The sequence below is a fragment of the Oncorhynchus tshawytscha genome, linkage group LG33 (assembly GCF_018296145.1).
Source record: "Oncorhynchus tshawytscha isolate Ot180627B linkage group LG33, Otsh_v2.0, whole genome shotgun sequence".
NCBI lineage: Eukaryota > Metazoa > Chordata > Actinopteri > Salmoniformes > Salmonidae > Oncorhynchus > Oncorhynchus tshawytscha.
Window position 1 is genome coordinate 32163280 of NC_056461.1, and position 14978 is coordinate 32178257.

General features: G+C 41.9%; 1 protein-coding gene across 4 annotated transcripts in view; it reads right to left on the reverse strand.

Moving 5' to 3' along the window:
- The window catches only part of nrg2a (neuregulin 2a), a 159363-nt gene that overhangs the window by 72771 nt on the left and 71614 nt on the right, over window positions 1-14978 (reverse strand). For all 4 annotated transcript variants that reach the window (XR_006080644.1, XM_042310993.1, XM_042310992.1 and 1 more), the window contains exons 2-3: window positions 2581-2743; window positions 1858-1976 (exon numbers count right to left, since the gene is read on the reverse strand). Coding sequence is in view for 3 of the 4 variants with exons in the window: in XM_042310993.1 (XP_042166927.1) it covers window positions 1858-1976; window positions 2581-2743 (282 nt within the window). In the remaining variant the exon portion in view is untranslated. The remainder of the gene's footprint in view (window positions 1-1857; window positions 1977-2580; window positions 2744-14978) is intronic.

Here is a 14978-nt window from a genome sequence, read left to right on the forward strand (position 1 = left end):
ATGGGTATTCGCTTCTGAAAAAGCTTGCATGAATGTGTGTCTGGAGTGAGGTGACACGGTGAGGGTGTAGGTTCAGTAAGAGATGTGACATACTAGTGGTAATGATGAGAGAAACCCTGTGTTACTGGCTGCCTCTGGACAAAGCCTGCAAACTCTGACTGCGTTCTAAAATGGGTGTGAAACAGTCTCCTCTGCAAAGCCTCTCTCTCACTCTCTCACTCTCTCACTCTCTCACTCTCTCACACTCTCACACTCTCACTCTCTCACTCACTCTCACTCTCTCACTCTCTCTCTCACTCTCACTCTCTCACTCTCACTCTCTCACTCTCACTCTCACTCACTCTCACTCTCACTCTCACTCACTCTCACTCTTTCTCTCTCTCTCTCGAGTGCATGCTGGGAGTGAGTCGTCAAGCAGGAGTGATTGTGAGAGCGAATGGAATTTCTTTTCACTCTATTGGGTTTTGGTATATATATATATATTGATTCGTTTAGTTGTTTTAAGGGTATATTGTTTAACTATCACTAAGCACGTATAGGGGTGGTGGGATCCCTCCCTCCCTCCCTCCCTCCCTCCCTCCCTCCCTCCCTCCCTCCCTCCCTCCCTCCCTCCCTCCCTCCCTCCCTCCCTCCCTCCCTCCCTCCCTCCCTCCCTCCCTCCCTCCCTCCCTCCCTCCCTACCTTGCTTTCTCTCAGTCACTCTCACTCTCTAGCTTTTGCTGCTTCCTTCACTCTTTCTCTCTCTCTCTAGCAGGCACACATACAGCGATAATACTGCGGCTACATACTGCTATAGCAACACACTGCAGCAGGCAGGCATACACCACTGCAGCCTTTCACCAGAGTACCCATTTCTCTCATGACCTTAGGATGAATAGCAACCCAGGCAGCTTCTCAAATCAATCATATTTCCTCTGTTCACATCAACAACAACGCATATTGTACCTGCAAAACATATATAAATAAATCCTATTATGACAGGAAAAGACGACCCATGAAAAGACGACCCAGGAAAAGACAACCCAGGAAAACAGAGCACTACAGAAGGGCTATATCTTATCACACACATTCAATACAAGGCATTATGCATTCTTCATTCTTCATTCTTCATTCTGCATTCTGCATTCTGCATTCTGCATTCTGCATTCATTCTGCATTCATTCATTCATTCATCCATTCATTCATTCATTCATCCATTCATTCATTCATTCAGGTATATACGTTTTTTTTGCCAACTCTGTTCATATCAAGCTTCCTACCTAACTGTTGGCTAAACACAGCAAAATACTGTCAGTTTACCTCCCTTCGCCACCTTTTCCGCCATTTCTTTATTGATATCATCTGGGTGAACCCCTCCCCCAGCCTGTGGACATACCACCCCGATACGCCCTGTCTCGCCGCCTGCCTTGCCTCCCCTCCAGAGTGAAACACACACACACACACAAACACACACACACACTTCCTTTGTGCAGCAAATCACTCATTCTGCCACAAGACAGAGAAGACAGTTGCACTGCTGTTGGGAAGAATGAGGAGAAGAGATTCAAGAGGTTACAGAGCTCACCTAAAAAACCCATATGCCACTGGTTGAGAGAAATTGTCATTGTTTTTGGGCAGAATTATGTGAGGTTTTATGTGTTGTTGCAGGTGCGTCATGGTCGGTTTAGCACAGAAAATGCCATCCTCGGCAATCTGTCGCAATTGGCGGCCACCTAATCCTGCCTAATGGGCGGGCGGGCCACGATCTTGACCATATCCAACACGGCATCTCTTTGCTCATACATGCTCCAGCCATACACTCTGCACCATGCCAGTATTCCCTCTTCTCTGACAGACAGGCCATGGCTCAGTACTCACTGCTTTGGACATGAACAGTGCTCGTGGAGTTGGAGTTCCCCAGAAGGTTCTCTGCCACACACGTGTAATTCCCAGAATGCTCCAGCTTGGCTCTGCTGATCTGGATCCTGGAGTTCTTCCTGTGGCAGACACAAACAGTTGACTCAGGGGAACCAACATGACATGGAAACACAACACGTGTCTGGGGACAGAGGACGACAACACAACAGGCATGGAAGAACCTACTGTAGCCTTGCAACAAAAACGGGGAGTCGCCATACAAACCAGATTAGAGCAGGATAGAAGCCAGTTAGTCAGAGTCGATTTTGATGCAGTTTGTAATTTCAGCAGGTAAGAATTTACAGGAAGGTACAGATTTGCAATATGGAACACTGAGGAATCTAGGGCCCGTCCTTTTTAATCAACCCAGTAACCAACTTTCATTTAAAAGGCCACCTAGTCGCTAAACACTTCTACGCTGCAAAGTATACTTTCTGTTATTTCACTAATGAAGGAATTTGCTCATAAATCCCTGGCATACTCTCGTAAATAATGTGTCTCTGTGTTGATGTTTCACTTTCGAAAATGCTTTTCATCCTTTGGGTCAGCTGCTAAAAGCATTAGAGGAAAACTACTGAAGGAGAAATTACTGCCACGCAGTGACTTTTGACATTTTGTCTGTTTTGCTAATACTACCACATGCTAAATATATTAGGAGCTTCAAGGGATTGTAGATGGACTCACTGGCTGGACTTTATTTTGACATCTCTGCTTTTCTTGAGCTCACTGCCATCTTTGTACCATTTGTAGGTCGGGCTGGGGTTTCCTGTAGCCTCACACTTGACCGTGAGCCTGCTCCCCTCTTCCGCCATCAGGTTCCTCAGCCGCTTCAACTCTGGGGCATTAGCTAAACACAGAGAGAGAAACAGAGGTGATAGACATTTTTTTAATTAAATGGGGACACGCTTGAAATGGGTTTAAGACACGAGACAGAGAGAAGGAGAGACAGAGAGAAAGAGAGAAAGAGAGACAGAGAGAAAGAGAGACAGAGAGAAAGAGACAGAGAGAAGGAGAGACAGAGAGAAAGAGAGAAAGAGAGACAGAGAGAAAGAGAGACAGAGAGAAAGAGACAGAGAGAAAGAGACAGAGAGAAAGAGACAGAGAGAAAGAGACAGAGAGAAAGAGACAGAGAGAAAGAGACAGAGAGAAAGAGAGAGAGAAAGAGACAGAGAGAAAGAGACAGAGAGAAAGAGACAGAGAGAAAGAGAGAGAGAAAGAGACAGAGAGAAAGAGACAGAGAGAAAGAGACAGAGAGAAAGAGACAGAGAGAAAGAGACAGAGAGAAAGAGACAGAGAGAAAGAGACAGAGAGAAAGAGAGAGAGAAAGAGACAGAGAGAAAGAGACAGAGAGAAAGAGACAGAGAGAAAGAGACAGAGAGAAAGAGACAGAGAGAAAGAGACAGAGAGAAAGAGAGAGAGAAAGAGACAGAGAGAAAGAGAGAGAGAGAGAGAGAGAGAGAAAGAGACAGAGAGAAAGAGACAGAGAGAAAGAGACAGAGAGAAAGAGACAGAGAGAAAGAGACAGAGAGAAAGAGAGAGAGAGAAAGAGAGAGAGAAAGAGACAGAGAGAAAGAGACAGAGAGAAAGAGACAGAGAGAAAGAGAGAGAGAAAGAGACAGAGAGAAAGAGACAGAGAGAAAGAGACAGAGAGAAAGAGACAGAGAGAAAGAGACAGAGAGAAAGAGACAGAGAGAAAGAGACAGAGAGAAAGAGAGAGAGAAAGAGACAGAGAGAAAGAGACAGAGAGAAAGAGACAGAGAGAAAGAGACAGAGAGAAAGAGACAGAGAGAAAGAGACAGAGAGAAAGAGAGAGAGAAAGAGAGAGAGAGAAAGAGAGAGAGAAAGAGAGAGAGAAAGAGACAGAGAGAAAGAGACAGAGAGAAAGAGACAGAGAGAAAGAGACAGAGAGAAAGAGACAGAGAGAAAGAGAGAGAGAAAGAGAGAGAGAGAGAAAGAGACAGAGAGAAAGAGAGAGAGAAAGAGACAGAGAGAAAGAGACAGAGAGAAAGAGAGAGAGAAAGAGACAGAGAGAAAGAGACAGAGAGAAAGAGACATAGAGAAAGAGAGAGAGAAAGAGACAGAGGGAAAGAGACAGAGAGAAAGAGAGAGAGAAAGAGACAGAGAGAAAGAGACAGAGAGAAAGAGAGAGAGAAAGAGACAGAGGGAAAGACGGAACACTTTTTGTGTATCATGTTTACTGTTAATGTCTGATTGTTTTCGTCTTTCTTTTGTTTAAGTCTCTTTGTTGCTTTTTGTCATTGTTGTTTTGTTTATTGTTTATTTCACTTGCTTGGCAATGGAAACACATTTGCCATGCCAATAAAGTCCCTTTGAATTGAAATGAGAGCGAGGGAGAGAGAGGAATAGAGAGGGAGATGTGGAGAGAGTGGGGGGGGAGGTACACAGAGACCCAGAAAGACAGAAGGAGAATCTCAATTGCATACTCCTCGCGTCCTCTCTCCTTCTCAAAGACATTGGATGAGAAAGCCAGAGGTCCCTCCCCTCTGTCTTTCTCTTCCAATGGGTTTTGAGGAGGCGAGGAGAGAGAATGTGAGGAGTATGCAACTGAGATTCTCCCAGAGACACAGAAAGACAGACATGTCATGTCACCAAGAGCTCAGCCATCATCTCTCTCGTATAGCCAGATGAGGTCACCAGAGCTCAGCCTCTCTCATATCTCTAGACTAAGTCAGAATCACTGTCAAACAGGATACATTTTACATTGTCTTCAATCGAGTAGCTAGTTTCAGTTTTTATGAATGCTTGAAGCAATATGCTTCAAGCATTCACAACTGAATGGAACAAAAAAGCTATTTGGGATAATATGCTTCAAAGAACACAAGACATAACTGAACCTAATACCAGAAAAGGGATGAACTGCTCTCAGAATGTGATATGCTCTCAGAACTGCTCTCAGAATGCAGTATGCTCTAATAATTCCCCTCAGATTGAGATGGGGTCTAAGAGCTGCTCTCAGAACTGCTCTCAGAATGAGAAATGCCCTAAGAACTGCTCTCAGAATGCAGTATGCTCTCAGAACTGCTCTCAGAATGAGATATGCTCTAAGAATTGCTCTCAGAATGAGATATGCTCTAAGAATGAGGTATGCTCTAAGATCTGCTCTCAGAATGCAATATGCTCTAATAATTCCTCTCAGATTGAGATGGGGTCTAAGAGCTGCTCTCAGAATGCAGTATGCTCTCAGAACTGCTCTCAGAATGAGATATGCTCTAAGAATTGCTCTCAGAATGAGATATGCTCTAAGAATGAGGTATGCTCTAAGATCTGCTCTCAGAATGCAATATGCTCTAATAATTCCTCTCAGATTGAGATGGGGTCTAAGAGCTGCTCTCAGAATGCGGTATGCTCTAAGAACTGCTCTCAGAATGAGATATGCTCTAAGAATGAGGTATGCTCTAAGATCTGCTCTCAGAATGCAATATGCTCTAGGAACTGCTCTCAGAATGTGGTATGCTCTAAGATCTGCTCTCAGCATGCATTATGCTCTAAGAACTGCTCTCAGAATGCAATATGCTCTAAGAATTCCTCTCAGATTGAGATATGCTCTAAGAACTGCTCTCAGAATGCAGTATGCTCTAAGAATTCCTCTCAGATTGAGATATGCTCTAAGAACTGCTCTCAGAATGCAATATGCTCTAAGAATTCCTCTCAGATTGAGATATGCTCTAAGAACTGCTCTCAGAATGCAGTATGCTCTAAGAATTCCTCTCAGATTGAGATATGCTCTAAGAACTGCTCTCAGAATGTGGTATGCTCTAAGAACTGCTCTCAGAATGAGATATGCTCTAAGAACTGCTCTCAGAATGAGATATGCTCTAAGAACTGCTCTCAGAATGAGATATGCTCTAAGAACTGCTCTCAGAATGAGATATGCTCTAAGAACTGCTCTCATAATGAGATATGCTCTAAGAACTGCTCTCAGAATGAGATATGCTCTAAGAACTGCTCTCATAATGAGATATGCTCTAAGAACTGCTCTCAGAATGAGATATGCTCTAAGAACTGCTCTCATAATGAGATATGCTCTAAGAACTGCTCTCATAATGAGATATGCTCTAAGAACTGCTCTCATAATGATATATGCTCTAAGAACTGCTCTCATAATGAGATATGCTCTAAGAACTGCTCAGAATGAGATATGCTCTAAGAACTGCTCTCATAATGAGATATGCTCTAAGAACTGCTCTCAGAATGAGATATGCTCTAAGAACTGCTCAGAATGAGATATGCTCAGAACTGCTCTCATAATGAGATATAAGAACTGCTCTCAGAATGATATATGCTCTAAGAACTGCTCTCATAATGAGATATGCTCTAAGAACTGCTCTCATAATGAGATATGCTCTAAGATCTGCTCTCAGAATGATATATGCTCTAAGAACTGCTCTCATAATGAGATATGCTCTAAGAACTGCTCTCAGAATGCAATATGCTCTAATAACTGCTCTCATAATGAGATATGCTCTAAGAACTGCTCTCAGAATGCAATATGCTCTAATAACTGCTCTCATAATGAGATATGCTCTAAGAACTGCTCTCAGAATGCAATATGCTCTAATAACTGCTCTCATAATGAGATATGCTCTAAGAACTGCTCTCAGAATGCAATATGCTCTAAGAACTGCTCTCAGAATGCAATATGCTCTAAGATCTGCTCTCAGAATGCGATATGCTCTAACAACTGCTCTCAGAATGCAATATGCTCTAAGATCTGCTCTCAGAATGCGATATGCTCTAACAACTGCTCTCATAATGAGATATGCTCTAAGAACTGCTCTCAGAATGCAATATGCTCTAATAACTGCTCTCATAATGAGATATGCTCTAAGAACTGCTCTCATAATGAGATATGCTCTAATAACTGCTCTCATAATGAGATATGCTCTAACAACTGCTCTCAGAATGCAATATGCTCTAATAACTGCTCTCATAATGAGATATGCTCTAAGAACTGCTCTCAGAATGCAATATGCTCTAATAACTGCTCTCATAATGAGATATGCTCTAAGAACTGCTCTCAGAATGCAATATGCTCTAATAACTGCTCTCATAATGAGATATGCTCTAAGAACTGCTCTCAGAATGCGATATGCTCTAAGAACTGCTTGCAGAATGTGTTATTTTCTTAGAAAGAAATACAAGACCCACTAATCGTTGCTCAGATCTCTAAGTTTTAAACCCCTACCTATTTATTTCTCTCTACTTATTTTGTCTATATTGTGCCATTTTTGTAAGCCATAGATTGACAGAAAATGATTGTTGGGATGTTGCTAGATGTGCATTCAAGAAGGAAATGACACCAAGTTGTTAAATGCACTCCAAAAGGAAGAGGAAGCATACGCTTATCACTTACATGTCTGTTCATTACCTTTCATTACCATGTATGAAGCTACTTATTTCATGTCCATCTCACCGTAGACACAAGTTTTATTGTTAGCTGCCATTCTGTTAGCATATATAGTGCATTCATAAAGAATTCACACACCTTGACTTTCTCCACATTTTGTTGTGTTACAGACTGAATTTAAAATGGATACAATTTAGATTTTTTTTGGCACACAATAGCCAATAATGTGGAATTATGTTTTTCCAAATTTTTATAAATGTGTCAAATATGAAAAGCTGAAATGTCTTGACTCAATAAGTATTCAACCACTTTGTCATGGCAAGACAAAATAATTGCAATAGTGTTTAACATTTCTGAATGACTACCTCATCTCTGTCCCCCACACATACTGTAAAATGATCTGTAAGGTCCATCAGTCGAGGTGTGAATTTCAAACACAGATTCAACCACAAAGACAAGGGAGGTATTCCAACAACTCGCAAAGAAGGGCAGCTATTGGTAGATGGGTAAAAATAAAAGAAGCAGACATTGAATATCTCTTTGAGCATGGTGAAGTTATTACACTTAGTTATTATTACACTTTGGACTACAAAGATACAGGTGTTCCTTCCTAACTCAGTTGCCGGAGAGAAAGGAAACCACTCAGAGACTGTGGCCAGTGGTGACTTTAAAAGAATTACAGAGTTTAATGGCTGTGATAGGAGAAAACTGAGGATGGATCAACAAAATTGTAGATACTCCACAATACTAACGTCATTGACAGAGTGAAAAGAAGGAAGCCTGTACAGAATACAAATATTCCAAAACATACATCCTGTTTACAGTAAGGCACTAAAGTAAAACTGCCAAAAATTGGCAAAGAAATTAACTTTATGTCCTGAATACAAAGCATTATATTTGGGGCAATCCAATACAACACATTACTGAGTACCACTCTCCATATTTTCAAGCATGGTGGTGGCTGCATCATGTTATGGGTATGCCTGTCATAGGCAAGGACTAGGGAGTTTCTTTTAGGATAAAAATGAAGGGAATAGAGCTAAGCACATGCTGAATCCTAGAGTAAAACCTGGTTCAGTCTGCTTTCCAACAGACACTGGGAGACAAATTCACCTTTCAGCAGGACATAACCTCAAACGCAAGTCCAGCAAGTTGCTTACCAAATGACATTGAATTTCCATGTATATCAATGATCAACAAACAAATTGACAGGGCTTGAATAATGTGCAAATATTGTACAATCAAGGTGTGCAAAGCCCTTAGAAACTTACCCAGAAAGACTCACAGTTGTAATCGCTGCCAAAGGTGATTCTAACATGTATTGACTCAGGGGTGTCAATACTTATGTAAATTCGATAATTCTTTTTATATACATTTACAAAATTTAAAAAAAAACACGTTGTCACTTTGCCATTATGGGGTATTGTGTGTAGATGGGTGAGAAAGTCCGGGGTCAGCGACGAGGGTCCCCGCACCAGAGGCACCACCTTAGTGGGGTGAGCCAGAGGTGGAGGGGGGTCTACATCCCGCACCAGAGCCGCCTCCGCGGATAGATGCCCACCCGGACCCTCCCCTATAGATTCAGGTTTTGCGGCTGGAGTCCGCACCTTTGGGGGGGGGGTACTGTCACGCCCTGACCTTAGAGAGCCTTTTTATGTCTCTATTTGGTTTGGTCAGGGTGTGATTTGGGTGTGCATTCTATGTTCTGATATCTATGTTTTGTTCTCAATCAGGGACAGCTGTCTATCGTTGTCTCTGATTGGGAATCATCCTTAGACAGCCTTTTTCCCTTTTGTTATTGTGGGAAGTTGTCTTTGTTAGTGGCACTGTAGCCCTCATAAGCTTCACGGTGGTTTTGTTGTTTCTTGTTTTTGTTGGCAACATTTTAAATAAAGAAATGTACGCTGACCACGCTGCGCTTTGGTCCATTTCTTCAGACGATCGTGACACTGCCAATTATATAGTTACTTCTCCCGTTCTTCTTATGTCATATTTTTATATCTTGTGTTTTTGTTCTACCTTATGTTATTTGTAGTACTACATTGATACTGATTATTGCATTGTTGGGTTTAGAGCTGACAAGAAAGGCATTTCACTGTACTTCTGCATGTTACATTACAACTTAAAACTTGAAACTGAAACTAGCTACCTTCTATCACTGGGAATACCTCCGGTTTCCATAGAGCTACAAGGCTAGGGGGTAATGTATCTGATTTAGCTGCTAAATGCACATATCCATCAAATGGACACATGTCCAGGGTTAGACCATAGAATACACTGTCATGGCCTGTTAGCTAATGACCAGAGACTATAGAGTCGAGGATTAGAAGAGTGCAGCAGGATGGACGCTTGGCGCCTTAGTTAGCTAGCTAGACAAAAGGGAGCCCAGCTCAGCTCTGGAAGGATGGATGGGTGGGTGGGTGGAGGGAGGGAGGGAGGGAGGATGGGCTGTAAAGTTTGTGGTCTCCTCCCTCCCTATGGTCCCTGTCCTGCTCTGCTGTCACAGCTGACACCTGCACACATGTTAGTGGAGGACTGGGATTCCCCCAGGGCACAGAGGGGAGGGGTGAACACTGGTGAAAGGGAGGGGCTTCTGAAGAAGAGGTTTCAGTTTTCTCTCGCTCTCTCTTCTCTGTCAGTTTCTCAGTCACGTTATCACAGTAAGTCATCATGAATTTTCAAATAATTCCCTCATGCCTCAAACCCTGACTCTTATGCCAATATGCTGTTTACACACTCACAGTAGAGTAGCATACATCATTTTATGGTAGTCAAACATGTTTCGCCTATCTGGTATTCGGCCATTTGGGGTTCAATACAATCAAAAATACAACATAAATGATTATAAAGACTTCAATTAAAACTGGACATGTAGCTGCACCAAAATAATCACCAGTTGTCCTAATTTTTTAGGGATTGTCCCACTTCCCTGACCTAGTAAAGAAGACAGGCTATCTGTCCTATAAACCTTTGTGGAAGAAAATTACTAATATTTTTTCAATATCCCTCTGTGGAAATCGCTAGGCAATATTGAGCTCTTCAGAATACAGGGAGGTTTGACGGAATATTTATCAAATAAAATGTTATAGGTGTGTGTTATACTGTCTATAATGTGTTATATTCACCGAATACAACGGGTGTATTCATTACCGTGAAATGCTTAGTTATGACCCCTTCCCAACGATGCAGAGTTAAAAAATAATAATACAAATAAAACATGTAACACAAGAGGACTAAAATACACAATAATAAAGCTATATACAGGAAGTTCCGGTACCAGCACCATATCACTGTGCAGGGGTACCAGGTACTTGAAGTAGATATCTACATAAAGGCAGGAGTAAGGTGACTAGGCATCAGGATAGATAATTATGTAGAAAATAGAAAAATAGTACAAAATAAAGGAAAACCCATGAATGAGTAGATGTGTCCAAACATTTGACTGGTACTGTATATATATACACATATACACTACAGTTCAACATGTTGGGGTCACTTAGAAAAGTCCTTGTTTTTGAAAGAAAAGCACATTTTTTGTCTATTAAAAAAACATCAAATTTATCAGAAATACAGTGTAGACATTGTTAATGTTGTAAATTACTATTGTAGCTGGAAACGGCTGATTTTTTATGGAATATCTATATAGGCGTACAGAGGCCCATTATCAGCAACCATCACTGCTGTGTTCCAATGGCATGTTGTGTTAGCTAATCCAACTTTATAGTTTTAAAAGGCTAATTGATCATTAGAAAACCTTTTTGCAATTATGTTAGCACAGCTGAAAACTATTGTCCTGAATTAAGAAGCAATAAAACTGGCCTTCTTTAGATTAGTTGAGTATCTGGAGCGTCAGCATTTGTGGGTTTGATTACAGGCTCAAAATGGCCAGAAACAAAGAACTTTCTTCTAAAACTCGTTAGTCTTTTCTGGTTCTGAGAAATGAAGGCTATTCCATGCAAGAAATTGCCAAGAAACTGAAGATCTCGTACAACGCTGTGTACTACTCCCTTCCTTCGCTGTGTACTACTCCCTTCGCAAACTGAGAGGAGTGGTAGGCCCCGGTGCACAACTGAGCAAGAGGACAAGTACATTAGAGTGTCTAGTTTGAGAAACAGACGCCTCAAAAGTCCTCAAGAGGCGACTCCGGGATGCTGGCCTTATTGGCAGAGTTCCTCTGTCCAGTGTCTGTGTTCTTTTGCCCATCTTAATATTTTATTTTTATTGACCAGTCTGAGATATCGCTTTTTCTTTGCAACTCTGCCTAGAAGGCCAGCATCCGTAGTCGCCTCTTCACTGTTGATGTTGAAACCAGTGTTTTACCCTATTTGGTAAAAGACCAAGGCCACATTACGGCAAGAACAGCTCAAATAAGCAAAGAGAAACACCAGTCCATCATTACTTTAAGACATGAAGGTCAGTCAATGCGGAAAATGTCAAGAACTTTTAAAGTTTCTTCAAGTGCAGTCGCATAAACCATCAAGCGCTATGATGAAACTGACTATCATGAGGACCGCCACAGGAATGGAAGACCCAAAGTTACCTCTGTTCATTAGAGTTACCAGCCTCAAATTGCAGCCCAAATAAATGCTTCACAGAGTTCAAGTAATAGACACATCCAACATCAACTGTTCAGAGGAGACTGTGTGAACCAGGCCTTCATGGTTGAATTGCTGTAAAGAAACCACTACTAAAGGACACCAATAATAAGAATAGACTTGCTTGTGCCAAGAAACACGAGCAGTGGACATTAGACATTTGGTCTGATGAGTCCAAATGGGAGATTTTTGGTTACTACTGCTGTGTCTTTGTGAGACACTCCTGGGTGCAAGGATGATCTCCACATGTGTATTTTCTACCGTGAAGCATGGAGGAGGAGGTGTTATCGTGGGGGGCTTTGCTGGTGACACTGTCTGTGATTTCTTTAGAATTCAAGGCACACTTAACCAGCATGGCTACCACAGCATTCTGCAGCGATACCCCATCCCATCTGGTTTGCTCTTAGTGGGACTATCATTTGTTTTCCACAGGATAATGACCAAACTCACCTTCAGGCTGTGTAAGGACTATTTTACTGAGAAGGAAAGTGATGGAGTGCTGCATCAGATGACCTGGCCTCCACAATCACCCGATCTCAACCAAATTGAGATGGTTTGGGAATTTGTCAGACCGCAGAGTGAAGGAAAAGCAGCCAACAAGTGCTCAGCATATGTGGGAACTCCTTCAAGACTGTTGGAAAAGCATTACAGGTGAAGCTGTTTGAGAGAATGCCAAGAGTGTGCAAAGCTGTCATTAAGGCAAAGGGTGAAGAATCTCAAATATAAAAAAAACACTTTTTTGCTTACTACATTATTATGTGTTTTTCATTTTTTTTACCCCTTTTTCTCCCCAATTTCATGGTATCCAATTGTTTTAGTAGCTACTATCTTGTCTCATTGCTACAACTCCCGTACGGGCTCGGGAGAGACGAAGGTTGAAAGTCATGCGTCCTCCGATACACAACCCAACCAAGCCGCACTGCTTCTTAACACAGCGCACATCCAACCCGGAAGCCAGCCGCACCAATGTGTCAGAGGAAACACTGTGCACCTGGCAACCTTGGTTAGCACGCACTGCGCCCGGCCCGCCACAGGAGTCGCTGGTGCGCGATGAGACAAGGACAGCCCTACCGGCCAAGCCCTCCCTAACCCGGACGACGCTAGGCCAATTGTGCATCGCCCCACGGACCTCCCAGTCGCGGCCGGTTACGACAGAGCCTGGGCGCGAACCCAGGCCACTGCGCCACCCGGGAGGCCCCATATATGTTATTTCATAGTTTTGATGTCTTCACTATTATTCTACAATAGTAAAAAATAAAGAAAACCCTTGAATGAGTAGGTGTTCTAAAACACTGCTCTAGCTCTGTCACCTTTCATTGGATAAAAAACGATAGATAGATTTAGAGTTGGATAAACTTGGATTTTTTTCACAGGATACTACCCTCCACAACACAAGAATCACTCCAAATGAAAACTCCAAAACTACAAACTGATTTTGGACAAAATTACCTGGAAGGATTCCTACTAACAAAGATTCTTATTCCGAAGGACTATACAGCAAATCCTCTGGCAAACCAATGACCAGCAAAAGAAGCATAACAGAAACCTGAAAATAGCTGAGTGAGTAATGTTTCATCTGAAGCTCGTTTTAACGCCAAGAAGAAAAGTACATGACAATAATCTATTTGACTTTATAAGGACTGAATGCTACGTTAAGGCTACCAAGCTTGCTTGGACAGAACAAATCTGGCTCCAACTTCAATTAGCACTGAGGTGTAAAGTGAGAGGTGTGAAAGCCTTGAGCCCAACAATAGCAGGAGAGTTTCACAGCCTCCCCCATCCAAATGCAGAAGCCTTTGAGGACCCCTGCTCCATGGCATCACTCTATGCAGAGGTTATCACAATACAGTACCCCTTGGATGTAAAAAATTAGAAGGCAAGGAAAGAATAGAAAAATACAATTCCTCGTGGACAATCCAGAGACACTTTTGCTACAAAAAATGGGAACGTACGCAACTTAATCTTCCACACAGACCATCCCCTGGCATGTAGTAGTGCTATATTAACACACTACCCCTCTGTCAACAGGGCAACCCAAAATACTTTCAGCTGGACTTACACAGAATCAAAGAGGGAGTGCAGCAGGAGAAGCTCTATTTTTTGACATTTTTGTCATTTTTATTAGGATCCCCATTAGTTAACGCCATAACACTAGCTACTCTTCCTGGGGTCCAAAACCAATTAACAAGACATTACAAACAACCACAATCAAGGCTTCACAAACATTCAACAAGTAGACAATACAAATAAATAAAATACCTGACATTTGATGCTTTCTATTTCCTGTCCAGTTATATGCTCTATCGCATTAGAGGTTATTTTATTATTTTCTTGAAGGTGGATTTACTTTTTGCCTGATAAATATGGATTGGTAAAGTTCCATTCAGCTATGGCTCTATATAAAACTGTAGATTAAAGGTGATTTGTCATTGTCTTGGGTTGTCTTAGCTGCCCTGAATTTGCCTGTCTGGTTTGATGGTTATGCGTGTTGCTAGTGTATACTAACTGGACTGAAAAATACTGTGATTTTTTGAATATTATAACATTCCTAAAGCATTTGTTTTTAACATGAGGCCATGAGAGATTCTGATGCATTTGGATAATATTCATATGGTTAGAGCAATGAAGAGCTAATTTGGCAGCCCTGTTTTGAGCCATTTGGAGCTTTTTTGTCTTTCTTTGCTGCAGACGACCATATAACCAGACAGTACTCTAAGTGTGATAGGACCAGGGATTGACCATAAAACCAGACAGTACTCTAAGTGTGATAGGACCAGGGATTGACCATATAACCAGACAGTACTCTAAGTGTGATAGGACCAGGGATTGACCATATAACTGGACAGTACTCTAAGTGTGATAGGACCAGGGATTGACCATATAACCAGACAGTACTCTAAGTGTGATAGGACCAGGGATTGACCATATAACCAGACAGTACTCTAAGTGTGATAGGACCAAATCAAATCAAATTTTATTTGTCACATACACATGGTTAGCAGATGTTAATGCGAGTGTAGCGAAATGCTTGTGCTTCTAGTTCCGACAATGCAGTAATAACCAATCAAGTAATCTAACTAACAATTCCAAAACTACTGTCTTATACACAGTGTAAGGGG